Here is a 23,230-nt window from a genome sequence, read left to right on the forward strand (position 1 = left end):
GGACGTTTTGGGTCATACACGCTGCATCCTCATTTATATGAGCGATTGCAACACGGATACTTCCGCCTGCTGGCGCTCCTCCTCTATTAATGTAATAGTCAGCAACGCTGCGAACGAGTGGAAAGGGTCCGGATTGCCGGGCTCGCCCTCGTCACACGGATACGGTGCAATGCCACCGGATGAAGTTTGACATCTTTCAATAAATCTAATCATCTCACGTCCCCTGAGTATTTGCGAATTGACACCAAACTTGTTCAATAGACTAAGAGTGGCGAGTAACCAAAATGAGTAACATACGTCCTCAGCCTTGCCTACACGACCTGAAACGCCTCCAAATGCCGTGAGCCTCTTCAGCAACCAGCTACATTAATATTAGGCATGCTTTTCAATCTAATTTGCATGTGTTCACATTGGGGGTAAAATATGCACGAAATGGCCCATATGATCACTATCATGTATTCCCATCCAAAGAAAACAAATAAATATTAAGTCAACTACATAGATTATTCAACGTAAATATAAGGAACGCTGGTATGAATAGTGCTCAACGGAGATTATGACCTACCTTTTTAGCTTAACCAAAAGATACCTAGGAACAGTAGTCATGGTCTCAGTCACAGTAAAGATAGCTATAGCGCAGAAGGCAGCACCGCAGTGACTCTCAGAATTAGGGGATAACCCTACTCCCCCGTCATCATTGAAGTGCTTAATCACATTTGCAACCACTTCGTCAACGTGAATCCATTCTGCAATCTTCATGCGATAGTATGCATTTTGGTAACCGGATATCCTGAGGGATATAGATGTAGATAACACTGCAGAGGTTGTGTGACGTATGTCCGCGTTTTCTGTCACTAAGGGCATCAATGATTTCTTATAATATCCCATTCGGGGAACATATAGCAAACTTATATAGGAGAGTAGTTCCTCAGTTTGGTATATCCAGCTCATATGCTTGAGAAAGCCCAAACTTGATTTAATGTTAAGGTAGTCACCGATTAGACGATACGTGTTTATAGCCATAAGGGTACTACTAATGTTGGCAGTGAACCTGCGTCTGTCATCAGAGTTAGCAAATCCCAAGAATGTATAGTCCTGATATACGAATTCCCTTTGACATGATTTGAGGAATCGTAAAATCGTATCCACATCTTTGCCTTCAAGCAAGGTAGTGTCCAAGTCCGCGACTAGCATCCCCCTAGTGGGCATGCCCAGCAAACGCAAATCAGCAAATTGATTAGGTGGGTCAGAAGTGTCTCGCATAGTAGATTGCTCAGGTACACCATCTGAGTGAAACCCACTGTAGTTAACGCTGTCGTAGACATCATCACATTCCTCGTCGTCGCTGGAATCCGTATCTGCATTTTCCTGGACATTAATGCGTTCCAATTGCTCGTTCGTTGCTATACCAAATGTTTTATGTAACAAATGCAAAGCAAAGAATGCCCAATACATACCCTTGAGCAACTGTGCCTCATGGTTTCTCCTACGCTTCAGGATCTCTCTGGGCATTACCTCTGTGTCCTGCACAAAGACCATGCCCTGATGGAAGAATTCGACAAAATACGAATGTATTCCCTTGAGTATCTTGTCCCTACGTTCGTCATCCATCTCTTGTTGTGGTTATTAACGTATTTCAATGGGATAGATCCGGCCCCAATATGTAAGAAGTACCATTCCCCCTTTATATAAGCTGATCGGCTAAAAGCAATGCAAGAATCAATAAGTACTTGTATTGGGCACTACAAAACAATTGTTAAATGATAATCTGCACAAGAAACTAGCATTAATGGTTGTTCTGCATTCAAAATAAAGATTGCAATGATAGCAGCCAAAAGATTCTCATCCAATCCAAAGCCTTGGCTTTTCTACATGCTTCTTATTATATACTTTTCAAACCCTTTTCGATTGAAAAGTATGACAAACCTGAAGTGCAAATCGTTGGTGCATTTCTCAACAACGACAAACACAACTCCCGAATGGTGGCATCACCAAGTATATCATTCATATGCACATCGAGCACTATGTTCCATTATTCACCTTGCTATGGTCGTAGGATTCAACACAAATAGCAATATCCGCAAATTTTGCGACGTTTTAACCCTTTCTTAACTTTGTAGGTTACTAATAATTGCACAGATATCATTCAAACAATATTTGTGTTTGCAAACTACAAAAATGGTGGAACGGTTGTAGATATTATTTTATAAAATTGCTAAAATGCCCAGCGCGGCTCCGAGCAAAGTTAGCCGCAGTTAATGTCGGGAGATCCCCCTGAATCACCGTCGCATTTTTTCATTCCAAAAAGAGTTCTGCCAATGCAAAAGTTTCTAAATGAAAATTGTTACACTATAGATTGAAGAAGAAATACATTAGGAAAACAGAGATGCACAGTGTGCGCCAACAACTGTTCACTGCCTTCTGTCTACTGCCTTGGTTAGTACTTGCTTCAAGGGAACGTAAGTTCATATCAGCAGCTTCTACATAAGTGTGTACAGCAAAGAAGGGCTTGAATATTGATGTGACTTATGGAGGCAACGAATTAATAGGCCAGTTGGCTGGTGCGCCGTTGTCAGGTGTGTTGGTGTGTCACGGATGTTGTCATTTGCGGTAGGACTTTTGCCAGTATCGTTGCCAGTACCCTATGTGGATATTCGACCAAATGAGTTGGAAAGTGTGAATCGATTCGCTGAGATAGCGCTGGTAAGTTCGTGTCTAGTTCTGATTATAATGACACAGGAAAATGAGGCCGTTAACCCAGGTAATTGCTCTTCTCATGGAGTAAATAGGTGTTATCAGTTATGCATGATGAATACTATCGGGTGCTCAAGGATTTGGGTGAACTTACGCCAGAAGAACTCTTATCGGATTTAATTGCCCAAAACAACACACTAGAGGCCTTAAAAGCTGAGCTTGGCGCAGAGGAGTAAGCTGCAACATTTGGAATTAATACACAGTAGGCGCATTGCACGCATGGAGCTCTCTGGACGTACAGTAACTCCGCAAGTATCACTACCAGTGTCTTACCCCGTCTCTATTAACCCAAGTACTATGCCAAGTTACTTTTGACACATAAAACATCGCATTAGGGACGAACACAAACAATATGTAATTTTTAAAAATTTACATCACAATTACAACTACGATGCCCTATAAGCAACAGTCATCATGGTCAATGAGGCGCTGGAACGTGCCCATCCACGTAAAAGTTTCTAGTTATCTTAGGTAGACGAACACGTATGCCTTCGTGAGAGGGGCATAGCTTTATCTGACATCCCAACCTGGATCTAAAGGAGAGTCACACATAATAAAAAGCAACATACGTATTAGTTAGACACGGGGCAAGATCTAACATGTCAAGCTCTTCTTCTTCTGGCTCCGGAAGCGCGTCATAGGTTTCCTGGTCAAATATAACATGGCAAGTAGAGCACGCCATGCAGCCATCACACGCACCTAATATGTCTGAAAAAGAACCACGCGCCATACCTTCTAATTCAACGTTATACTGATGCGCAGCTTCGAGTATAGTAGTACCAACTGGTACAGTGGCTTCTATTTCACAGTCGTCAGCATTGATGAAGACAAAAGTGACACTGAATAAGATGTAGACAGCATCATGGAAGGTTACCTGTCTCCATTTTGTTTTGCGATGTTGGTGCTGAAAAACCTCCTTGTGTTGTAAGAGTTGTAATTATAAAAAGTCTGTATATTGTATCGAGTTGAATAACACCTCAGTCGCAGCAGTGCTGATAGAAGGTACCTCATGGTAGATTCCTAAGCCAGTTGAATACTAAAAGGACCCACTCATGAGTAATTACATGCATTCATATTATTTTAATAAAGTAAATTTTATTGGTGTTAAACTAAAATCCTGATGTGTAACCACCTATAATAATAATTAAATATCATTAATGGTTGGGTGAGCCGATGTACACCTTCTGGAGTTACTGTATTTACTAACAACGAAACAGGTATTATGTCATTATATTTCGTCCACTTATGCTGCACATAGCGCGGACCGTCGGCGGGACGGTGTTCACGCGACGTTTTGTGAACCGTGCGGTGACATTCACTCTTGGCTTTATTACATCGTATGCATTTACCAACCCTGATCTGGATCGAGTGTGGGAGGTCCCGCCAGCATTTATTCAGAGAGATTACGCGTTTCTCTCCTTCTACGAAGTTGAAGAAAAAAACCGAGAGGAATTCGAAAAGAACATTAAGTGTCTGACTCGATATCTGCAAACCCAGGAAGGTAGGTCAATGAATATTTAAATGCCAGCATATAGCTAAAGTTAATGCCAATTGTTAACTACATGAACTCTATAGTCACTAGTATAACACATGTCATCACACACAGGCTATGGCAACACTCAGCTCGTAAGAATAGATAAAAAGGAGAATGGCGGGCCCCTAGATAAGTACCAGTACGTAGGAGTGCAGACCTGGTTCAGCCCGGATCTGATGAAGAAAGCAGTGAGCCTTTCATTCTCTCAAAGAATGATTTCCAAGCTGCCATTGATGTCTCCTTTTAAAAGTATAATGTACAAAATTGTAGTGGATGACCGTGATTTCGTACACAATGGCTAAAATCAGTCTTTTATGAAGGGTAGTTATGCCACATTGGAGCGATACAAAAGGGGCTCATGTGCATTTTTTGAAGGCGTATCTTTAAAACTGTATGAAATATAATAAAATATAAATACGGTGATATTCTTCAGTTGATACCTATGATGTGTTTTGTTCTTTTGTTGTAGACAGTCAGCGTCCACCCCCTGGACAGAAGTTTGTCGTGCCACTGTGCTCTATGTTCAACATCATGCTGGATTGACGAAATTGCAACTATAAAAAATATAAGATGCGCGTGTTTACCACGTCGCTTATTACTTGGCTTTATGCTTGGTGTCTCTATTATCCTGCCAAATGTTCCACATCGCATGATTTTACACAACTGCAAAATCAAGCAAGAGTGTCAAAAACTGACGAATCGCAAGACGATATTGATGACAACGAATTTGAAAACTTTGATGACGAAGACGAGCAAAATGTATGTGTAAATAGGATTCCCTAAGGGTGACACCATGCGCTAATCGCATTTTAAAGATCTGGTGGATAGTTTTGTAGCGTAGACACTATTTTACACTTTTCAATAATATATAGGAAACTGAAGATTACACTACAGATGATATAAAACAAGAGGTAGGCGTTCATAACAATGTTTCAACATATTGCAGCTGGATTCATCGGAAAAGAGGTACTTATCGCGCAAACGGTAGTTATAAATGTGTCAACAGGTTAGAGAAAAGTGAAAAGGAGCTAGAAGATGTAGAAGGTAGGTTACAGTAGTAGCGTGTGTAAGGTGTGCAGACGACAGCCTTAAAGAGGATCTCGATGAAGTAAGACATCGCTTGCGCTGCATAAATTGTGAACAGGAGGAAAGTGAAGTTGATTTTGCTAAATCCAAGAACGAAATTAGAAAGGGAGGAGAAGATGTTGATGTAGGTTGTGCAAATATCTGTAGTAAGGGTGTGAACAGGACGTTGCAAAAGCGAGGATACGCGATTTGATGGATGAACTAGTTAAGGCATCCATTGAACTGCAAGAAATAAACCGAGCCTTAGATGAATTGTAACATATCACGCAAACCACACAACATATGATTTGGCACGACTCGTCAATGCCGCGCTACCATAGATATAGGGTCTTTAATTCACATGTGCGCATTATTTTTATACAATAGGTGACCATACATATTTTATGTGTGTGTTCTCACCATGAAGCCTGTTGGTATGAATGATTTTGGCTTCGGTAAAAATGGCGAAGGGCTTGCGTGGTTCGACCACGAAATGCCATTGTCTAAGCTCCCATTCTGGAGCACGTTTATAGGTTGCATACTAGGCGGTATGATTGGTATTGCATGTTCTCTAATAGTGAATTGTGCTCTCGTAGAAATATCAACATCACCCTTCTTCACGCTGGTGTGTTTGTTGTTCTGATGTCTAAATTGTGTCGCAGTATTTTGCGTTTACCTTTCTGGTCATTGGCTTCGTTATACTATGGCGTTTGAATGTGGCTACTACTGATGGAGATAATAGTCATCGCCAATATCTGCGATACTTCGGTCTAATGGTAAGTTTGTCTACTGTTTATGAGATTAGACGCAGATCGTTGCGAGCGGAATAGTTTGCTTTTTTCTAAGACAAAGTTGGTTCACTCGATCGCCATTCATACTGAAGGTTTCGATATACACGCTGCTAGGGGTGTCAATCTCTTTTGCCCTTACGTTTACCATCGTTGATTTGGTAAACTACTTCATGTCTATGTTCGAGACATCTATCGCTCGCCCTTTGGTCGAAACTAAATCGCAGGTTTTTGTAATATTAGTGATCACGTGCACCATGGGTGGTATATTTGGCTTCATGTTCGGGTTCATGAACATAGAGGACGAGGCTGAATATCATATCAGATTGGCCCTTGTCAAGGAAGAAGCATACACTTGGCCAATAGGTGCCATATTAGGTACCATGGTATGTGTTGAGTAATCATTTACAAATGTTGTCTATAGGCGGGGTTTTTCAACAACTATCTGCGCCAACAAGAGTTCTGGCGCTTCAACCGTGATAACGCATATAATGTGGAAATTTAACTTATAACTATTAAAAGTGTGTATCCGGTATACCCATTGTAATCGCCGCGTTAATCCCTTGTCTAGGGGTACCTTTTGTAGCATATCTATCAATTCAAAATCTGTACACATTAACTTAAAACGTATATTTATGTACGAGTGAGGATCATCAATACCATCCGTACTCACTAATATACCGACGATTCGTGTAATGGGTACACTTCAAGTGATAACAAACAAGAATCCGGCAGAGCGGAAGCGAAATACCTGGACATCATTACCTAGGTTATATGAACGTAGCTCATTTTATACCTCTGTAAGAGGATACACGTAGCTACAGAGGTACGTCAATAAATGTTTCAAGCTTTAGGCTCATCACTGTGTCGTAACGTATTGGTTCAGGATTAGGAAAGACCTCAAGCATTTCCAATTTTTATCACTTTTACATTGAACATGATACGGCGTATAATAGAAACGCCAAAATCCGTTGTCGTATTGTGCTGCCACGATAGCACATGTACTTCTACATTGCCAACAGAATATACAATTATGAGAGACTCCCAAATAAAAGAGTGTTGACCAGCATGTGTACGAAAACAGAGAATTCAAAATAAAAGAGTGGGAATAAGCCACATATAATCTGTAACTGGGCTCTAAACACCCCAAACAAATTGGCAATCGTTATGTTACACTGACATAGACCTACGTAACAGTTATATCTAAATGAACATACGTGCAAGAGAAAACAAGTGGTACTAAAATTTTACTTCTATACATTAACGCTGTCAATTACTTCCCACCAAAAAACTCTAGTATCCCTCTCCCCTTCTTCTTTCCCACCATCAGTACCTCCCATGGACTCAGACTGCCCTTCCTGAACCATCCCCTACAATGCGACCTCATATGCGTCCAGTCCAGTGGCCATATGGCACCAAAGGCAAGATATAGTACCGCCACGAGCCAGGCCAGGGTCAGTACAAAGATCCAGGGAAGCCTAGTGGTGTAGATGAGTTGGTTGATTTCATTAATGAGGTTTTTGAAGTGAGTGTTTTCTTCGTCCTTGATAATGGCATCCAGCTGTTTCAGGAATTTGTGGCACTTTCTTTTATCAGGACCCAATGACCACGATGCACTACCTATAGACTCTACATCACCATACCCAAAGCCATACTTGTACAACACCGGTAGTACCCCGGTACATGATACCACAGAGTCGCAGCAGCATGTATTACTATTTCCATGGGTTCCACTGGTGCATGTACCATTGCCACATCCACCAGCTCCTCCGGCACCTACTACACCATGAATCCATATGACACTGTCGCGCCGAAGGCGCCTCCATCTCCATTGGCGCGCCCATATATAACACTAGGACTTACCCTTACACTCTGAATCCTTACAACTAATATCCTGAAACTCCCCTTTCAACCCCTCTAGTCCTGTCTTGAACTCCCCTATCAAATAGACCAACCATGACAGGTAGGTCCCGGCCATCGCTGGACTCAACTGGCCATACTGCTGGCCACTAAGGGGTGATAAGTATTGACAGCAATTGTTGTCCGTGTTACTGTTATTGTTACATCCATATAGGGTCTTTAGGGAGCCTGTCGTAACGCCACTGTGGCTGCCTGGCTGGCATGCACCATCTTTGTTCCACCACTGGAGTGCCTTGACCACTTTATCATTACCACTACCCAGCATATCCAATCTAACAGCTTTTAGTTCCTTTGTTAGCTTCTCATACACTCCCTCTCCAACACCACTCTTGTTTCCCCCAATATAGACTATATAGTAATAGAACCCAAAGAGGTCACCCAGTGTCCGTGGCACCGTGGGAGTAATACATGCCAGTAGCCTCAGGAGTACCACTAGGGTGCCACTAGGGCACTTTCCTGGGTCACAGTAGTACTCCAGGAGAAGCGCTAGTGTATTACCAGTGCAGTGGGCGGGATACTTGCCATTGCCTACTACAGGATGAGTCCATGTGACTACCAAGGCGCCCTTATAGAACTAGGGTGGGACGTACCTTGTTGTTGTGTCAGTTGCGCTGTCTTATGGGTACCCTGGGTTAAATCTGTGCATACCATGAGTCACTATTGGTTACTGTGGCGCCCAGGGAGTGCCCCTAGGATATATACAGTGCCTTAGGGGTTCCATACAGTACTGTGACGTACCTTTGAAGTGGTTTTCTCTGACTTGACCATCGCTAGTGCTACCACTAGCCTCTGCTTGCCATCCCATTGGGACGGGACAATGTATGGGTGGTTTGCCAAAGTGTGGAGGTTGAATAGTATCCTTGGATTCAATGTGCTCCTCAATTTCGGGATATTTATTCACACTTTTGCCTACTGTTACTCCGCATCTCAGTGGTCCTAATCCATCACACAGGAATGCCATCAATGGCGAGGATGGACTAGGGATCGTCTTGCACTGACAACCTTGCCCATTACCACCTATTACATTATATCATTCTCGTCTATACCACCCACCTGTACTGCTAGCAGAACACAACCAAGTGCTGGCACTCCACTTGACATCCTTACCATACCTACAACTTTTCCAGCCCAGCACTGCCTTGTTGTCCACCACCCCTACTCCACACTGCTTCCTCAGGAAATAGAGCTGGTAGAAGCAGTGGTAGACATATATCCTCAGTTGGTCCAGGCACTGGGCGGGAGAAAGGTCCATCTGGAAGCCAAAGAGCCCATTGGCGTACATCCCATGGAGGGGGCCTACACATAGTGTTAGGGAGTGTTAGACAGTGACTGAGTGGTACTAATGGGTGCCACTGTGAGTACTAGTATAGTACTATCTCTACTAGGGTACTTACCAAAATCCTTTACTGCCAGGTGGTACCCGCCGTAGCAGACCTCACCGGCCTGAAGGGGTTGTCCGGTGGGAGCTGCCGGTGCCGTTACCGTTGTCTTGTCTTTATCATCAAGGGTACATCTATAATTACGGTCTTTACTATGCTTGGGACACCTCTTGTCATTACCATTATTCTGATTAGGACTACCGCCTTGGTTGTTGCCATTACTGTTACCACCACTACTACCTACTACACCATTAGTCCACATGACTACCCCTAGGGCACTGTTGCGCCCCTATATATCACTGTCTATGTCACTCACCTGTCGCAGGAGTGTCATTGCCACTGGTGGCTATGGTCCCCTGGATACCGATGAGGACCAGTGGGCAGTAGCCACAGGCGGCCAGTAGGTAGTGGGTAATATCCTTACGCTGGAGGGTGGTACTGGCACCATTAGAACCTTTAATACCCTCTAGGTTTAGTGAATCCTGCTGTTCCTTAGGTAATATACCCTTCATCTTGCCATCCATCCTATCCACCAGCTGGCAGTACTTCTCACTATAGGGCAATGCACTTAGCCAGTATAGGATTTCCCGGATTGTCCGTGGCTGAAGGGGTTTCTTAGGATCACCAGTGGCCGGCTTCGCCGGCGTTATCTTATTAGCCCCGGCACTGCCTGCCCTGAAGTACCCACTGGCCAGGATGTGGAGTACCAATAGGGGGTACTTAGTACAAATTTCTTCGGTTTTAGTACTCTTGTCCTTCTTCAGTGCCTCCTTGGCATTCTTATAGATTTCACTATAGTACTCAGCTACACTCTCTAGGGTACATTGGTACTACAGAGGAGGTGGACTTACTCTGGTTAGCACTGTCTCCAGTAAACTCTTTCCACTTTATCCTATTTTTCTCATCACTAGGCTCTTGTCCCGATAGTAATTTCCATAAAAAATCTCCCTTCTTGTCACCTCCCTGATTCAACCTCTCCAGGTCATAGCCCACGGCCGCCATGAATGAGCCGAGACCCTTATCGACTTGACTCAGCGTGTCATCCTTCCACCTCTTATCTCCCGTTAGGAACCCCAACTGACTGAGTCCACTCCAGATGAGACATACTGACCCTAGGAAAATACGGGCCAGGAGGTGGACCTTAGTGGAGTCATTGGATACATCCTTCCAAATAGGTTTATGACCAATTATGGTATTCTCTACCGAGCTTCTCAATGTCGTACCGTAGGATGATATATAACACTTATTGGTACCAGTACCTTTGCCACACTTCTCACATTCATAACTAGCGCCACCGTTAGTACAACACTGCGCACCAGTACAATCACACTTCCTTCCCATACCCTTACTTTCTCTAGTACTTTTATCCCCCTTAAGACAACACTTATCATCTTCCTGCCACCCAACCCACTTCTGTAGTCCCAGTGCCAAGTGGTCTATCAGTGTCTTTATGACCTCGGTGCCACCGGCGCGGGTACTACTGGCAGCACTAGTGCTCCCAGTACTGACCAGTCCCAGGTCCGTGAGCACTGGCTTGACAATAGTACTTTCCTCTGTTAGGAGCAGGTCGTCCCAGTACCGGTCAGGGTGTGGACCAGGGGACCCCGGGGACCTGGCGTCATACAGTAGGTCCTTCACTGCCTTGGCCAAGTAGCACAAGCAATCTGTGTGGTCATATAGGTGCTAGTATTAGTGCTATTGACTTACGGGGTCCTTTGTTAGTGCTTGGTTGCGGCTGCGCCGCCACGTTCTTCTTACCATCCTTACCAGTTACCCTGAGGACCCAGTCAATGGCCTCCTTCAGGTTGGTGGGTGCGTCTGTTAGCTTGTCATAGGGCTTCCAGGCTGCGGGTGCTGCCATTGTGTTACCACCCCTTGTTTCGAGAGTGTCCAGTGAAGGTCAGTGGTAGTCAAGGTCAATGTATCGGGGTGGAATCCTAGGGAGGTGGAGCGCGCCGTAAAGAGATAGGGGCGCCTTCGGCGCGACAGTATTTTGGAGGCGCGCACTGGGAGTACAAGGATTCCACACTTACAACGGGATCACCACCACGATGCTAGTCTGGTGGAATCCCATACAATAGTATGCGCGCCACTGTAACGGACACCGTCGCGCCAAAGGCGCCCCTTCTACACGGGCGCGCTCAGTATATATAGGATTCCACCCCGATAGCCACTCCACTCCCTCACCACTGTGAGTACTACTGAGTACTCCTAGAAGCATTGACAATGGCCCTGAAAAGCACTTTCACGCCGAAAGCGTCACTAACAGAGGCTTCTACCAACCTGAAGGAGGCCATTGACTGGGTCCTAAGGGTAACTGGTAGGGATGGAAAGGCACTGAGTGGTGATGGTACGTTACTGTAGACACATAGATTGTATGCGCGCCGTATATAATAGAGGGCGCCAAAGGCGCCCAGTAGTATATAGACTCACCCCTGTACAGAATGCATATGTGGCCTGGCGGCAGCAGTGACTGACCTACTGCAGTCAGTACAACTGGAGTACAATGGTGAGTACCTAGTAGTGGAGTAGTGCTATCTAGTACCACTACTGGTATACAGTACCTCATGGTGTCCTTTAGGCTATCAAGGCGAAGCTACGGGAAAAGGCCCCCCAAAAGAGAAAGTCAAAGGCCACCTTAATGAGCTATTCTCCCTGGTACAGGGACTAGGTGGTACCGCAGTGGTCCGGACCTATATAGATCAGTTGGCACAGGTACTCAGTGCACTCGTTGGGTGGAGTAGGATAGAGAAGTGTTGGGACAGTAAGGGCAAGTGCAAGGTTGGTACCCATGGATATCAACATGGCATTAAAAAGGAATGCGAGTATCTCAAGGATGTGACACCGAACGATCCATGCAAGGATTGTGGATGTATGAAATGGAAAGTGGACAATGCGGACAACGAAGGAACACCGCTGGGCAGGAAGTGTACAAGGTGTAGTGGTAGTGAAGAAGAGGTGAAGAAGCAGCAGGAGTGTAAATGCGATACTGGTGAAGAGGGCTGTGCTGCTGGCCAGGAGTGTAAATGTGCTAAAGCAGGTAAATGCTGCAAGTGTTATTGTAAGGATAAGTGTAATAATGGGTGTGCTGGAGAAAAGGCTAAGTGTATCTGTGTTGAAGAGGAGCAAAGCTATAGGTCGGCATACCGAGGGAGATACAGGTCTGATTCATACGTAGGAGGAACAATCACTGCATACCGAGAATGTATGTGGAATTCACCGACAAATACTACTTCTCGTCACCGATGTGCCCAAATTTTACTAGGGTCAGTATGTCTCATCTGGAGCGGACTTACTTATATGTATTGGACAGGAAAGTGGGCCAAGGGTAGTCCCCGCTGGAATAACCACATCCTGGACGGCAGTGGTCTAGATGATGGCACACTATCCCAATGGCTACAGGCCCTAGGGTTTCCTAGGGATATGATTAATAATAGTGGTCCTAGAAATAGGTGGGATGCAGTTATATGGGATGGGTTTAGGGGTATGTTATATTTGGGATTCCCGGATACTGGTGACTGGAAGGACATTAGTGTACATGGCAATGACCAACATGATAATACATTCAGACAACCAGCTGGTATGAACTATGCTGGATATATACATACCGTAGACAGGGGTGCATTTTGCAGCAACGCTACCGTCTTCAAGAAAGCTAATGGCAATGGCGCCACAATTACTGACGAACAGATGCACAAATGTGGTGCCTTGTACAAGCTCTATATTCTATCATGTGCCTATTTCACCGGGTTACAGAAAAAGCGTAGTACCCAGAGCAATACTCCTACGACTCCTAGGACAATTCGGGAGATCCTCTACTGGCTAAGTGCACTGCCCTATAGTCAGGCATACCCAAAGACACTGGAGCATTCCAAGGAAGTATTGAAGAAGGTAGCACCAGAAAAGGATGGTACTAAAACGCTCTCATTCCTTCAAACAGGCCGTACCCATCCCATTACGGTCCATGAATTCAACCTTTTTGCCCACTTCCAAGCAGTGACTCAGTACTGCCCCCTGGTCCTCATAGGTATCCAGGGTGGATTACACAGTCCTAAAGACACTGACAGCACTAAAGAACCTGCCATTCACTCCCTGTATGCCAACACTGAATGCAACTTCACCTACCCAGCAGTGCCCATCCAAGCATACAACCAGGTGGTACACTACATTAGGGCCCTGTTCTACCAGCTGTACTTCCTTAGGAAGCAATGTGCTGTGAAAGTGACTTGTGGAGGGAAGTGGCGTGAGTGTAGGTATGGCCAGGGGATTGTCTCTAAGGGGGTAATTAGCTGGATGTGCCTGGGGTGTGACCCCATGGAACATGATAGGAAAAAGAGGGTGGGGAAAGTGGGTGAGATATCGGATGCACTAGTCAAGAAGGTAGAAGCATCAGGGGGAGACGGGGATGATGGAAAGGAGCTAAAGGATTTACTAGAGAAGATTGGTGAAGTAGTGGTACAATTGGGTAATGCCCAGGAGGCATTGGAAGGGAAGGCTGAGAGTAAAGTGATAGAGGGGGTGAAGGTGGCACTAACAAAGGCTAAGACAGAACTAGAGGGGGTAGTAGATGAGAATGCGAATAATGAACTAAAGGAGAAAATAAAGGAGCTGACGAATGGTAGTGGTGGTGGTAAGGGAAATCTGCTAGGGGAGGTAGAGGGAGCACTAGAGAATGCGAAGAATATTGAAAAGGAAAGAGATTACAGTAATGCCAAGGACAAAATAAGTGCTGCTATCCATAAGGTACTGGAAGTATTAAAGATATTGACGAAGTTGGCAAAACAATACGAAGAGGAACTGAAAGACAAAATGAAGGGCAACGAACCGACGAACAACAAAATTGAGCTTATTTCATTCATCAAGGAGCTCAAAGAATTTCTCAATATCATAGACGACATGTTTGACATTGTGGGTAGCACTAGGTGTGTTCACTGCAGAGACCACTCCACCAAGTGTGGCAAAGAGCCAGTGTCCAAGTACTGTAACACCTGCCACCAACAATACATGGACGGTACACCATCCCCCCTCCAGGCATTCCTCGAGGATCGGTTACCAGGTTTTAGTTGTGATGTAGTACGAGACATAGAGGACCCGGACAAGTACCCACCTGCTGCAGATCACTCCCAACACTGCGGTGGTTCCGGCCAGTGCTGCCCATTGCCAATGGGCTTCAGAGGTCAATTCTATAGTGGCAGCATCCGTGATTGTACCGGCCAACGCCTTTATGGCATCCTGTACTTCTTTAGTAACGAGAACATGATGCAGTCGTGTGTTTATACATTGGTGAGAGTTACAGCAGCTCTCAGTGCTACCACACCACAGGTATTGGGTGATGTCTTTGGGTTCTTTAGGGGTGGTGTAGGAGAGAAGGAAAGGGGGAAGACACCAGAGGGGAGTGATGGGACTCCATGCAATCACGATGGAAATCCAAGTGGATCTTATGAGGAGAACAAGACTAAGTACTTTTGCGGCTGGTGCGCCTCCGGATTACGGGAAGAGGTAAAGAAGATAGAGTGGATACCAAAGGGAGGAGACAGTGATAAAGGAGGGGAGTACAGGAAGACTGTCGGTACGGCATTGATAGAGATTAAGGGAGACAAAGGGGAAGTTGTTGCCTCTTCACAGTCCAATCCTACTACCACCACCACTAGTAACCTCTCAACCCTCACTACTCCATTCCTCTCCCCCCTAACCGGTGAACTCTATACCGCAGTGAGTGCCACTTTCGGTGGAACATACCTCTCATGGGTACTATATCTATCAGATGCACTTCAATGGGGACTAGAATCACTGGCTAGTGAGTTCAAGGAAATTGAATGCCGGGGCTGTAGAGACTGTGACCCCAATAAGTGCAAGAAGGGAGCCCATGGTGACAATGGTGACGCACAGTGTAGATGCCAATCAATCGTATCATGTACCGGGGTACTGCCAGTATTGTATAGACATGGGTTCAGCTATGGCAACCCATTCAATCTGGAGGGGTTCAAGCAGGAGAAGAAGGATGAAGGAGATTATAGTATTACAGACAAGCAGGAAGGCAGCACTAAGAAGTGTCATCAATTCTTGGACAGTCTCAGTGCAGTGATTGACATGAACAAGCAGGACCAGGAACAACACCCCCTCACCAATCTACTCACCCAGGTCGGCAAGCTCCAATACGACATACGGCTCCCCTGGATATTTGTGCTGACCCTAGCCTGGCTAGTAGCGGTACTCTACCTTGCCTTTGGTGCCATATGGCCACTGGACTGGACACATATGAGGTCACACTGGTTACGGGGTGGTGAACACCAGTGGCAATGTATGTGGTATAAGGTGATGACGGGACGCAAAGGAATGGAACTGGTAGAGTATTTTGGTAAGACATAGTGGCGCCTTCGGCGCAACGGTGCTAAATGATATACACTAGTGTCACACACTATATATAGTAGCGCTATAGGTAGTGATCCTATAATGGGCATTAACAGGGTACACATCTCAGTGTAACCAGTCCATTGACCAGTGCTAATATAGAGTAACTGGGATATCTATGGAAGGCTGGAGTTAGTCCACTGAGCAGGTAGTGGGCGCCCTTCCATGGTACCACACACATTCAAATTTGCCCAGTGAGTTCCATGACATATTAGTGACTTTACTAGGGTACATGCCATTTATGACGTACACAGTACACTGTCATTGCCATTGGGGTTCATAAAATGGCGCCAGGGGCGCAACGGTGCCTCTAGGGGTGGTCATGTGGAGTAATTGTAACATAGAAAGCCCATGGGTTCCACCCAGCCTTTGGCACCAATTGACAGGAACAGTGCATTATAGACAAGTGTAGCACCAATTGAAGGAAACATTGCATTATAGACAGTATGGCACCAATTGATAGGAAACAGTACATTGTAGACAAGTGTAGCAACAATTGAAGGAAACAGTGTTATTATAGTTATGGGTCTCCAGGACGGTGTAACGGAAATGTTGTTATGCTGTTGGTATAGCTTTAGTCAGATTGTTTAGACGTTTTAGTTGTGATTCCACTGAATCTTGGGCTTAGCTTTGGGTAATTTACTGCTAAAAGTTTTCTAGAGCTTTTGTCATATACCTTACATGGCGTTAGTACCGCTGTAGTCAGATTGTTTAGACGTTTTAGTTGTGATTCCACTGAATCTTGGGCTTAGCTTTGGGTAATTTACTGCTAAAAGTTTTCTAGAGCTTTTGTCATATACCTTACATGGCGTTAGTACCGCTGTAGTCAGATTGTTTATACGTTTTAGTTGTGTCTCCACTGACACTGCGGCTTAGCTTTGGGTAATTCTTTGCTAAAAGTTTCACAAAAGTTTGGTTGCACTTTTGCTGAAAGTTTAGTATAAAAGTAGTGGCTTTTCGGGGTAGTTATGGTGATGTAGGTCAGAAGAAGTGTCAAAACTTCCTGGAGACCTTGAAGAAAGTAGAAGCGAGCACCAAATTCAAAGAGCTCACCACCTCCATCAACCAGCTCATCTACACCACCAGGCTGCCCTGGATCTTTGTACTGACCCTAGCCTGGCTAGTAGCGGTAGTCTACCTAGCCTTTGGCGCCATATGGCCACTGGACTGGACGCATATGAGGTCACACTGGTTAAGAGGTGGAGAACACCAGTGGCAATGTATGTGGTATAAGGTGATGACGGGACGCAAAGGAATGGAACTGGTAGAGTATTTTGGTAGGGAAGGGGTGGAAGCAGTGACAAAGGACAATAGTACACTAAGAACTGTCTTGTTATCTGGAGCAAAGGGTTGGGGTGGTGGATAGCACCAGTGACCCCTGAGAATATACCATAGGCATACCATTGAAGTGTTTTAGGCAAATAAGTATTACCGATAATACGGATGTCTATTAGCTGAGCCAATACGCTGCCACACAGGATTCTTACGATACACCTCGATAACCCGTAGCATAATAACTGATATCGCTAATGTGTATGCAGATTTTATGTGTAATTGATATAGATATAGTAGTAATGTGGTTAGGGTATTGAGAAGTAGTTATCCATTGGCAGTAATAACATTGTTGCATTAATAAAACAGAATATTGTGCAATTAAGGATAGAAGGTGGTTTTAAATGGCGTTATATAGTTTGAGGCGATGAGCCAATGTCTGTGGTGTGTGTAGCCAAGTACACGACTCACTGCTAAATCCTCTTGTTTAATTACATATTTCATAAAATATTATATACGATGCATAAAAGCGTTTATCTAGTGCTATTTCGTGACAACAGGGCAATAGTTGTTTATAATAATGTAGTTGGCATAAGGGCTATATCGCTTCCAACCGAAAATGAGCTTCCACCTGTAGGGTATGTATACACATATTGTTAAATGATGCATAAGTAGACATAGGAGCGTCTGCTCACTCTGTGGCAACGACATTGATGATGGTCAATAAACATGCATGGCACAGATCTACTTTTACCTTCTACAGAGAAACTTTAATTAATGGAGCAGACAGGGAGATGGATAAGATGCCTCGTATTTTCACGGAGAATCAAACATTGATACTATAGCATACATAAATAACACGCTACCAGACGATAAATGTGTACTAAAGTAGCCCCGTTATTCTATCATACGGCATACTCATTGAATAACGTGGTTAGGGTGCTTTAAGATCTGACATTTAACGCCAAATATCTTGTTATTTCGTTTTTTTATTCTTTCAGTTTGGGTAATACCTATAGAGTTTCTTGTTGAACGACCGACGCCACATCGGGAATCATCTGTCATAGCGTTCAGCCTCATGGAAATTACCGTCTGAAATTCCCTTTAAAATATATATGAACATAATATTCGTTTTGATAAATGCAGCTTAGGCCTCAGCACACTTTGCGTCGTCGTCGTTTTTTGTAATATTCTTAACCCGTTCGTAGGTAAAATAGCAGTTGTAGTTTTCAACATGAGTGTAGAATTTTAAGGGCATTTTATATTCGGAAAGAATAGCATGTACCCTTCATGTTGTAGCAACTATGTCTCATAACCTTTACAATTGTTTTGCGCAGTAAAACAATCTAGAGCTTCCATTCTTTGGAAGCCCTTTAGTATCATTGGGTTGATGTTAGACAGAATCCTCGATTCCGTCATAGCGGTGCTGGCCTTTTGGTAGAGTTGTAATGCCAGAAGCGGAATGAATAACTTTATTGCAATGCTAGTTGGAGTTACACATTGATTGCATCTGTTAAAATACGTATCCAAAATAAAAAATGATTGGGAAACTGTGTTAAGTAGCAACGTCACCAACGCAACCTAAGAAGTGACAACTACCAGAAGCACAACCTCATAACAAGAATAAGAAAGTCAGAATCCAACCACATAGAAAATCCAGTAATATTTCAACACAATGGCGGTACTGACGATAACTTAGACATTAATCATCACTGACTGCAAATTGAGACAACTGTCTGTTGAACACCATGGTAAATGTGTCATCTAGATGTGTACTGCCATAATATAAAACAAAAAACATGTTTACAAAAGCACACATAGTTTTTTGTTTACACATTAATTGGTTTGCTGCATGAATGCATCATTCCTTGGTGAATACGTCAACAAATTAAAAGTAGCTATCTATGCGTTGTTCTTTCTTTACAAGGTTAATTGCAAATTTAATCTGCTGGAATTCAATTCTGCATTCGGTTTGGTGTTACTCGTTGACGGGATCAATGAAGATTCCAGGATCGATAGATATCAAGTAGGTGTGTATCATTTATGTGCTTATGGTTTTGTAGAAGCTTCTTCCAGGCCAAGCCTAATAAAGATCGCACCAATACAAATAGAGTGATGGGCACTGCTAACAACGATGCATCACTAAATTCTAACTACACATTAAAAGAAGAATGCGATTCTCACGAAATTGGAACAAATACAGGCATATCAAAGTTAACCGTTAATAGAACTCCGAAAAGGGATATTTTGAAAGATTCCGAAGTGAATTTAAGTTGGAGTGAAGGTATGTGCAGCTCTATGATAAAATCTAACTATAACCTTAGATGAACTTTCTGTTTCCTGTTCTAACAGTAATTTGGAGAGGGATATACCTTCTGAAAACTCCCTTCATGAAGTTAATGTACCTGCCAAAAAACAAAAGACCGTTAATATTCGCCGCTCGGAAGCAGATGAGCCATCTGTTGGTTCCTTGTTCAATATCTCTCTGAAGGAGAACGACAAAAATGCGGACATTATGTCAGCCAAATTTGATCCGAGTTTATTTGATATAAGTCATTACAAATCGACATTTCCGCCACAGGGGAATCGAGACTCGTTACTTTTCAACTTTTTGGCCGAAATATTGCAGAAAGTGGAGGATGCATTTGGTTCTGGTACTGGTAGTAGGAAATATGTTTTTACTTTGTTATCGAACTTCTTCCGGGTGTTAATTTATCACCAACCAAGTGACGTGATTCCTGCAATGTATCTGATGCTAAATAGGTAATACAAAGTTATCGGTCTGTTACACTGCTTCAGAATTTCAGCAGAATATGAAGGGGAAGAATTTGGAGTTGGTGACACTATGCTGATAAAGGCCATGGCACAATCATACGGGAAAAGTGAAAAGGCAGTCAAAGAAAGTAAGTGCTACTGTAATTTCCATTTACCGTGAATTGTTTCTTTACTATATATTTGTGTAGTGCTGTCGAAACATGAAGATCTGGGAAAAGTAGCGAGCTTGAGTAGCTGTACATCGCAAACAATCGTCAGATTGCCTGATTTGACAATAACAAGTGTCTTTAATAACTTCAAAACTATAGCGAGAGAAGAAGGAAAAAATTCAATGACACGAAAGACGGACATCATTAAGCGGATGCTTAGTTGTGCTAAAAAGATAGAGGCAAAGTATATTGTGAGATGTTTACAGCAAAAAATGCGTATCGGAGTCAACGCTCCCACTTTGTTTCAGTCAATTGCAGATGCTACATATTTAACAAAGGCATCAAAGGATGGACAGCCCGCCATTGGTGATATACGTACTTCGGGAATAGAACAGGTTGATTCTATCAATGATATGGAAAAGGCAGTCAAAACCGCCACGACATATCTCCCTTGTATTGAAACTGTAGTAGGGCACCTTCTGGATGGTGACACTTGTGATGAATTTTTAGAGCATTGTAAAATTCGACCCGGCATTCCGGTGCGTCCAATGTTGGCGAAGGCTATAAGCAAAACTTCTGACATAGTACAAGCCATTGGCGCTGAGGATAACCCATTCACTTGTGAATATAAATACGACGGTGAACGTCTTCAAATACACTTGTTGGAAGATCGTTGTGTTAAGCTGTTCAGCCGTAATATGGAAAACCTTTGTGGGAAATACCCGGACGTTATGGAAAATTTTCTTACAAGTGTAAAACCTGACGTACAAGATTGCATTATAGACTCTGAAGTAGTGGCATATGATCGTAGTAGTGGAAAGATACTCCCCTTTCAACAGTTATCCACGAGAAAGAGAAAAGGAGTTACTGTCAATGATGTCACCATACAGGTATGCATATATCCCTTTGATATATTATATCTCAACGGGGAACAAATTGTTGATAAGTCTTTGAAAGAACGTCGTAAGGCACTAGAGAGCACGGTTTACGAAAAAGACGGTCTACTTCACTTTGCTCGTCACAAAGATATGGACTCCCTAGAAGACATTGATGATTTTCTACGACAGGCTGTATCTGACTCATGTGAAGGATTGATGATAAAGAGTTTGGACAGTGAATCAACGTATGAGCCTCAAAAACGCTCTAACAATTGGTTGAAATTTAAGAAGGACTACATCGATGGTATGGGCGACTCTGTTGATCTCGTTCCAATAGCAGCGTTTTTGGGAAAGGTATGTGTGTCATTCTGGAAGTATACATATGTTGTGTAGGGCAAACGTACGAGTGTATATGGTTCATATCTACTGGCTGTGTACGATCCGATACATGAAGTATACCAGAGTGTATGCAAAACGGGAACTGGATTTAGCGATCAAACGCTAAAGGATTTGTTTGACAGCTTACAAGAGCACACAGTGCAAAACAAACCATCTATATATGTTGTTTCGGACAAATTTGAGCCCGATGTGTGGTTTCAGCCAGCAAAGGTTTGGGAATGCAAAGCAGCTGACCTTTCAATTTCTCCTATACACACTGCGAGCCAAGATATGACCGCCAGTGGAAAGGTAGTTGCTTTGCGTTGTGTTTTACAAAATATGTTCAGGGTATAGGCCTCCGATTCCCTAGATTTGTGCGCCTGCGAGAAGACAAGAAGCCCATGGATGCTACAACAAGCCATCAAATATTTGACATGTACGAAAGCCAGTTCAAGAATGGAGCTTCGTAGGACAGTATTGCCGCAAAACCTCGGGTTTAATGATCTGTTCGCTGATGTTGCGTTGGACTACGATATATATGTGAACATTAGATTAATCCTACCTTTATAGCGAAACTGTAGTACTATACTATGAACAATATCCTGCTGAAGTAGTGTTTTATTTTCGTCAACAGCTTGTTTCAACGGCATTTCAACGAGTTCCCAATCATTCATCCCAACTTTACTTATGAGTATTGACTGCAGTTCACTTTTTATATTGGATACCAAAGTCCTTACTGGCGGATATATTGTTATCACCGTGTTTCCTGGAAACCTAATTTTGATTTGCACAGTATCATTACTTTCCACATATTCACATTTTTGTTGTAGCTGATCCAAATATTTTCTTGAAGATGACTCGAAATCTCTACATTTACCTACATTATAAATCTTCATAATGTGCGCAGTGGAGTGGGTTGATTCCGATGTATCTCCAAAGTTAGTATCAATTGATGCTTTACGCATGTTCGCTGCGTTTTCGAAAGAGATGACAGGGTTCCATTGCCCAAGGGTTGTTTGTACGCTTGCCTAAATGAAACTATACGTACTTTCACGTTACAAAAAACACAATTTAGATTACTTTATGCATTTTCACATGGCATTAAAAAGCATATAAACACTCACCGATAATGTTTTTTCGAGAGCTAAAATTTCTGACTTTGTCCGATCCACTCCTAGGCATTCGAAACTCTCGGTATTGGCATTTTTGTTAACATCACTGCTGTGTTGATATGCCTTAAAAGGATCGAAGAAATGCCCCTCTAACGATTTTATATGTACATTGCAATCTTCTTTGAGAGCAGTTATGAGTAACTGATATGCTTTACGAAGCAACGGAACGTCCACTACCCGGAGCACGGCGAAACCATTAACGCTGCGGAAGCCCAACGAGTTCAATACAGTTAATACCGGGACATTTGTTCCAATAATGGATGAATATGTGGAATTAGATTCGCGGATACGTCTTTTTTCGCGTCCCCATGGATTTAAAAGTATATTCTCTACAATCTTCAACAACAGCTTATATACTTTAACCTTCTTATCATCAGAGATTGCCTGCGACGAGTTATTTCACATTGAATGACACTAACTGTTCTCAAATCAGAGATTGCTTTGACTAGAGCCTTGGAATCAAATGAACTTGTAAACTTCACCTCATCTGTCTCAAAGAGCTTGGACTCGTCTGATGCATCTGCAGATTCCGATAAGTCCATATTGATATACACATCCCTGTCTTATGTTTATTGTATACGATATCATTACGTCCTTTTAACGTTGACGTTATTGTTTTGGTCTATAACTAATGGCGCCGCAAACGAGTGTCCTTAGACAATTATATGACTCCATATATTTATATAACTCATCAAACAGTTTTCCGCCTTTGACATTATAAAATATCACATATTACAGCAGTATTGCTGTGTGTT

The 23,230-nt window shown here is 43.3% G+C and overlaps 12 protein-coding genes across 12 annotated transcripts; 8 read left to right on the forward strand and 4 right to left on the reverse strand.

Annotated features, from left to right (window-relative positions):
- Positions 1-3: 3 nt before the first annotated feature.
- BBOV_IV001440 (Prenyltransferase-like family protein) lies at positions 4-1,722 on the reverse strand. The gene is made up of 2 exons (XM_001609259.2): positions 566-1,722; positions 4-361 (listed from the first exon to the last, which is right to left on the reverse strand). The coding sequence occupies exons 1-2, from the start codon at positions 1,609-1,611 to the stop codon at positions 34-36; spliced, it is 1,374 nt and encodes a 457-aa protein (XP_001609309.1). The 5' UTR covers positions 1,612-1,722; the 3' UTR covers positions 4-33.
- Positions 1,723-2,309: 587 nt separating this feature from the next.
- BBOV_IV001450 (uncharacterized protein) lies at positions 2,310-3,099 on the forward strand. The gene is made up of 6 exons (XM_051767511.1): positions 2,310-2,459; positions 2,499-2,576; positions 2,615-2,703; positions 2,740-2,761; positions 2,800-2,926; positions 2,961-3,099. The coding sequence occupies exons 1-6, from the start codon at positions 2,387-2,389 to the stop codon at positions 3,067-3,069; spliced, it is 498 nt and encodes a 165-aa protein (XP_051623040.1). The 5' UTR covers positions 2,310-2,386; the 3' UTR covers positions 3,070-3,099.
- Positions 3,100-3,150: 51 nt separating this feature from the next.
- BBOV_IV001460 (2Fe-2S iron-sulfur cluster binding domain family protein) lies at positions 3,151-3,809 on the reverse strand. Its single transcript, XM_051767882.1, has 4 exons — positions 3,629-3,809; positions 3,487-3,593; positions 3,324-3,453; positions 3,151-3,287 (listed from the first exon to the last, which is right to left on the reverse strand). The coding sequence occupies exons 1-4, from the start codon at positions 3,763-3,765 to the stop codon at positions 3,173-3,175; spliced, it is 489 nt and encodes a 162-aa protein (XP_051623041.1). The 5' UTR covers positions 3,766-3,809; the 3' UTR covers positions 3,151-3,172.
- A 112-nt stretch (positions 3,810-3,921) lies between these two features.
- BBOV_IV001470 (uncharacterized protein) lies at positions 3,922-4,597 on the forward strand. Its single transcript, XM_001609262.2, has 2 exons — positions 3,922-4,255; positions 4,361-4,597. Exons 1-2 carry the CDS (start codon positions 4,000-4,002, stop codon positions 4,588-4,590), a joined length of 486 nt encoding a protein of 161 aa, XP_001609312.1. The 5' UTR covers positions 3,922-3,999; the 3' UTR covers positions 4,591-4,597.
- Positions 4,598-4,807: 210 nt separating this feature from the next.
- On the forward strand, positions 4,808-5,647 carry BBOV_IV001475 (uncharacterized protein). Its single transcript, XM_051767561.1, has 7 exons — positions 4,808-5,047; positions 5,161-5,199; positions 5,235-5,254; positions 5,295-5,332; positions 5,368-5,396; positions 5,433-5,498; positions 5,537-5,647. The coding sequence occupies exons 1-7, from the start codon at positions 4,859-4,861 to the stop codon at positions 5,630-5,632; spliced, it is 477 nt and encodes a 158-aa protein (XP_051623597.1). The 5' UTR covers positions 4,808-4,858; the 3' UTR covers positions 5,633-5,647.
- A 97-nt stretch (positions 5,648-5,744) lies between these two features.
- On the forward strand, positions 5,745-6,649 carry BBOV_IV001480 (uncharacterized protein). Its single transcript, XM_001609263.2, has 4 exons — positions 5,745-5,978; positions 6,016-6,129; positions 6,165-6,527; positions 6,566-6,649. The coding sequence occupies exons 1-4, from the start codon at positions 5,775-5,777 to the stop codon at positions 6,644-6,646; spliced, it is 762 nt and encodes a 253-aa protein (XP_001609313.1). The 5' UTR covers positions 5,745-5,774; the 3' UTR covers positions 6,647-6,649.
- Positions 6,650-7,412: 763 nt separating this feature from the next.
- BBOV_IV001490 (variant erythrocyte surface antigen-1 beta subunit) lies at positions 7,413-11,304 on the reverse strand. The gene is made up of 9 exons (XM_051767844.1): positions 11,148-11,304; positions 10,292-11,104; positions 9,757-10,254; positions 9,456-9,680; positions 9,115-9,357; positions 8,800-9,078; positions 8,652-8,699; positions 8,005-8,589; positions 7,413-7,917 (listed from the first exon to the last, which is right to left on the reverse strand). Exons 1-9 carry the CDS (start codon positions 11,299-11,301, stop codon positions 7,415-7,417), a joined length of 3,348 nt encoding a protein of 1,115 aa, XP_051623042.1. The 5' UTR covers positions 11,302-11,304; the 3' UTR covers positions 7,413-7,414.
- A 334-nt stretch (positions 11,305-11,638) lies between these two features.
- Positions 11,639-15,844, forward strand: BBOV_IV001500 (variant erythrocyte surface antigen-1 alpha subunit). Its single transcript, XM_001609265.2, has 3 exons — positions 11,639-11,790; positions 11,884-11,968; positions 12,002-15,844. The coding sequence occupies exons 1-3, from the start codon at positions 11,667-11,669 to the stop codon at positions 15,807-15,809; spliced, it is 4,017 nt and encodes a 1,338-aa protein (XP_001609315.1). The 5' UTR covers positions 11,639-11,666; the 3' UTR covers positions 15,810-15,844.
- A 418-nt stretch (positions 15,845-16,262) lies between these two features.
- BBOV_IV001510 (variant erythrocyte surface antigen-1 alpha subunit) lies at positions 16,263-17,231 on the forward strand. Its single transcript, XM_001609266.2, has 2 exons — positions 16,263-16,337; positions 16,832-17,231. The coding sequence occupies exons 1-2, from the start codon at positions 16,298-16,300 to the stop codon at positions 17,215-17,217; spliced, it is 426 nt and encodes a 141-aa protein (XP_001609316.1). The 5' UTR covers positions 16,263-16,297; the 3' UTR covers positions 17,218-17,231.
- Positions 17,232-17,592: 361 nt separating this feature from the next.
- Positions 17,593-17,949, forward strand: BBOV_IV001515 (uncharacterized protein). The gene is made up of 2 exons (XM_051767696.1): positions 17,593-17,761; positions 17,799-17,949. Exons 1-2 carry the CDS (start codon positions 17,643-17,645, stop codon positions 17,848-17,850), a joined length of 171 nt encoding a protein of 56 aa, XP_051623614.1. The 5' UTR covers positions 17,593-17,642; the 3' UTR covers positions 17,851-17,949.
- A 1,123-nt stretch (positions 17,950-19,072) lies between these two features.
- BBOV_IV001520 (DNA ligase I ATP-dependent (dnl1) family protein) lies at positions 19,073-21,791 on the forward strand. Its single transcript, XM_001609267.2, has 7 exons — positions 19,073-19,149; positions 19,187-19,407; positions 19,448-19,886; positions 19,923-20,026; positions 20,087-21,279; positions 21,319-21,612; positions 21,651-21,791. The coding sequence occupies exons 1-7, from the start codon at positions 19,121-19,123 to the stop codon at positions 21,771-21,773; spliced, it is 2,403 nt and encodes an 800-aa protein (XP_001609317.2). The 5' UTR covers positions 19,073-19,120; the 3' UTR covers positions 21,774-21,791.
- Positions 21,722-23,053, reverse strand: BBOV_IV001530 (PUB domain family protein). The gene is made up of 4 exons (XM_051767018.1): positions 22,895-23,053; positions 22,428-22,859; positions 21,866-22,331; positions 21,722-21,830 (listed from the first exon to the last, which is right to left on the reverse strand). The coding sequence occupies exons 1-4, from the start codon at positions 23,015-23,017 to the stop codon at positions 21,754-21,756; spliced, it is 1,098 nt and encodes a 365-aa protein (XP_051623043.1). The 5' UTR covers positions 23,018-23,053; the 3' UTR covers positions 21,722-21,753.
- Between the last annotated feature and the right edge of the window lie 177 nt (positions 23,054-23,230).

This window comes from Babesia bovis, assembly GCF_000165395.2.
Source record: "Babesia bovis T2Bo chromosome 4 map unlocalized Chr4_2, whole genome shotgun sequence".
Classification (NCBI taxonomy): Eukaryota; Apicomplexa; class Aconoidasida; order Piroplasmida; family Babesiidae; genus Babesia; species Babesia bovis.

Excerpts from the sequence above, each read along its gene's own strand:
- BBOV_IV001440 (XM_001609259.2), bottom strand. The coding sequence starts at position 1,611 with ATGGATGACGAACGTAGGGACAAGATACTCAAGGGAATACATTCGTAT. Across the intron at positions 362-565 it reads CTTTTGGTTAAGCTAAAAAG|CTGGTTGCTGAAGAGGCTCA; the intron begins GTAGGTCATAAT and ends ATATTAATGTAG.
- BBOV_IV001450 (XM_051767511.1), top strand. The coding sequence starts at position 2,387 with ATGCACAGTGTGCGCCAACAACTGTTCACTGCCTTCTGTCTACTGCCT. Across the intron at positions 2,460-2,498 it reads AGTACTTGCTTCAAGGGAAC|CAAAGAAGGGCTTGAATATT; the intron begins GTAAGTTCATAT and ends AAGTGTGTACAG. Across the intron at positions 2,762-2,799 it reads AAATGAGGCCGTTAACCCAG|TTATGCATGATGAATACTAT; the intron begins GTAATTGCTCTT and ends AGGTGTTATCAG.
- BBOV_IV001460 (XM_051767882.1), bottom strand. The coding sequence starts at position 3,765 with ATGAGGTACCTTCTATCAGCACTGCTGCGACTGAGGTGTTATTCAACT. Across the intron at positions 3,594-3,628 it reads GCAAAACAAAATGGAGACAG|TGTCACTTTTGTCTTCATCA; the intron begins GTAACCTTCCAT and ends CATCTTATTCAG. Across the intron at positions 3,288-3,323 it reads GCCCCGTGTCTAACTAATAC|ATCCAGGTTGGGATGTCAGA; the intron begins GTATGTTGCTTT and ends ACTCTCCTTTAG.
- BBOV_IV001470 (XM_001609262.2), top strand. The coding sequence starts at position 4,000 with ATGCTGCACATAGCGCGGACCGTCGGCGGGACGGTGTTCACGCGACGT. Across the intron at positions 4,256-4,360 it reads ATATCTGCAAACCCAGGAAG|GCTATGGCAACACTCAGCTC; the intron begins GTAGGTCAATGA and ends CATCACACACAG.
- BBOV_IV001475 (XM_051767561.1), top strand. The coding sequence starts at position 4,859 with ATGCGCGTGTTTACCACGTCGCTTATTACTTGGCTTTATGCTTGGTGT. Across the intron at positions 5,048-5,160 it reads ATGACGAAGACGAGCAAAAT|GAAACTGAAGATTACACTAC; the intron begins GTATGTGTAAAT and ends AATAATATATAG. Across the intron at positions 5,499-5,536 it reads AGGGAGGAGAAGATGTTGAT|GACGTTGCAAAAGCGAGGAT; the intron begins GTAGGTTGTGCA and ends GGGTGTGAACAG.
- BBOV_IV001480 (XM_001609263.2), top strand. The coding sequence starts at position 5,775 with ATGAAGCCTGTTGGTATGAATGATTTTGGCTTCGGTAAAAATGGCGAA. Across the intron at positions 5,979-6,015 it reads CATCACCCTTCTTCACGCTG|TATTTTGCGTTTACCTTTCT; the intron begins GTGTGTTTGTTG and ends ATTGTGTCGCAG. Across the intron at positions 6,528-6,565 it reads GTGCCATATTAGGTACCATG|GCGGGGTTTTTCAACAACTA; the intron begins GTATGTGTTGAG and ends TGTTGTCTATAG.
- BBOV_IV001490 (XM_051767844.1), bottom strand. The coding sequence starts at position 11,301 with ATGGCAGCACCCGCAGCCTGGAAGCCCTATGACAAGCTAACAGACGCA. Across the intron at positions 10,255-10,291 it reads TGGAGACAGTGCTAACCAGA|AGAGTGTAGCTGAGTACTAT; the intron begins GTAAGTCCACCT and ends AATGTACCCTAG. Across the intron at positions 9,079-9,114 it reads GTGTTCTGCTAGCAGTACAG|GTGGTAATGGGCAAGGTTGT; the intron begins GTGGGTGGTATA and ends ATAATGTAATAG.
- BBOV_IV001500 (XM_001609265.2), top strand. The coding sequence starts at position 11,667 with ATGGCCCTGAAAAGCACTTTCACGCCGAAAGCGTCACTAACAGAGGCT. Across the intron at positions 11,791-11,883 it reads AAAGGCACTGAGTGGTGATG|AATGCATATGTGGCCTGGCG; the intron begins GTACGTTACTGT and ends ACCCCTGTACAG. Across the intron at positions 11,969-12,001 it reads GGTGAGTACCTAGTAGTGGA|TACCTCATGGTGTCCTTTAG; the intron begins GTAGTGCTATCT and ends ACTGGTATACAG.
- BBOV_IV001510 (XM_001609266.2), top strand. The coding sequence starts at position 16,298 with ATGGCACCAATTGATAGGAAACAGTACATTGTAGACAAGT. Across the intron at positions 16,338-16,831 it reads ACAGTACATTGTAGACAAGT|GTCAGAAGAAGTGTCAAAAC; the intron begins GTAGCAACAATT and ends ATGGTGATGTAG.
- BBOV_IV001515 (XM_051767696.1), top strand. The coding sequence starts at position 17,643 with ATGCATAAAAGCGTTTATCTAGTGCTATTTCGTGACAACAGGGCAATA. Across the intron at positions 17,762-17,798 it reads AATGAGCTTCCACCTGTAGG|ACATAGGAGCGTCTGCTCAC; the intron begins GTATGTATACAC and ends ATGCATAAGTAG.
- BBOV_IV001520 (XM_001609267.2), top strand. The coding sequence starts at position 19,121 with ATGAAGATTCCAGGATCGATAGATATCAA. Across the intron at positions 19,408-19,447 it reads GAATTTAAGTTGGAGTGAAG|ATGAACTTTCTGTTTCCTGT; the intron begins GTATGTGCAGCT and ends CTATAACCTTAG. Across the intron at positions 21,613-21,650 it reads ATATGACCGCCAGTGGAAAG|GGTATAGGCCTCCGATTCCC; the intron begins GTAGTTGCTTTG and ends AAATATGTTCAG.
- BBOV_IV001530 (XM_051767018.1), bottom strand. The coding sequence starts at position 23,017 with ATGGACTTATCGGAATCTGCAGATGCATCAGACGAGTCCAAGCTCTTT. Across the intron at positions 22,860-22,894 it reads CAATCTCTGATTTGAGAACA|GCAATCTCTGATGATAAGAA; the intron begins GTTAGTGTCATT and ends AACTCGTCGCAG. Across the intron at positions 21,831-21,865 it reads ACTACAGTTTCGCTATAAAG|TCCAACGCAACATCAGCGAA; the intron begins GTAGGATTAATC and ends TATATATCGTAG.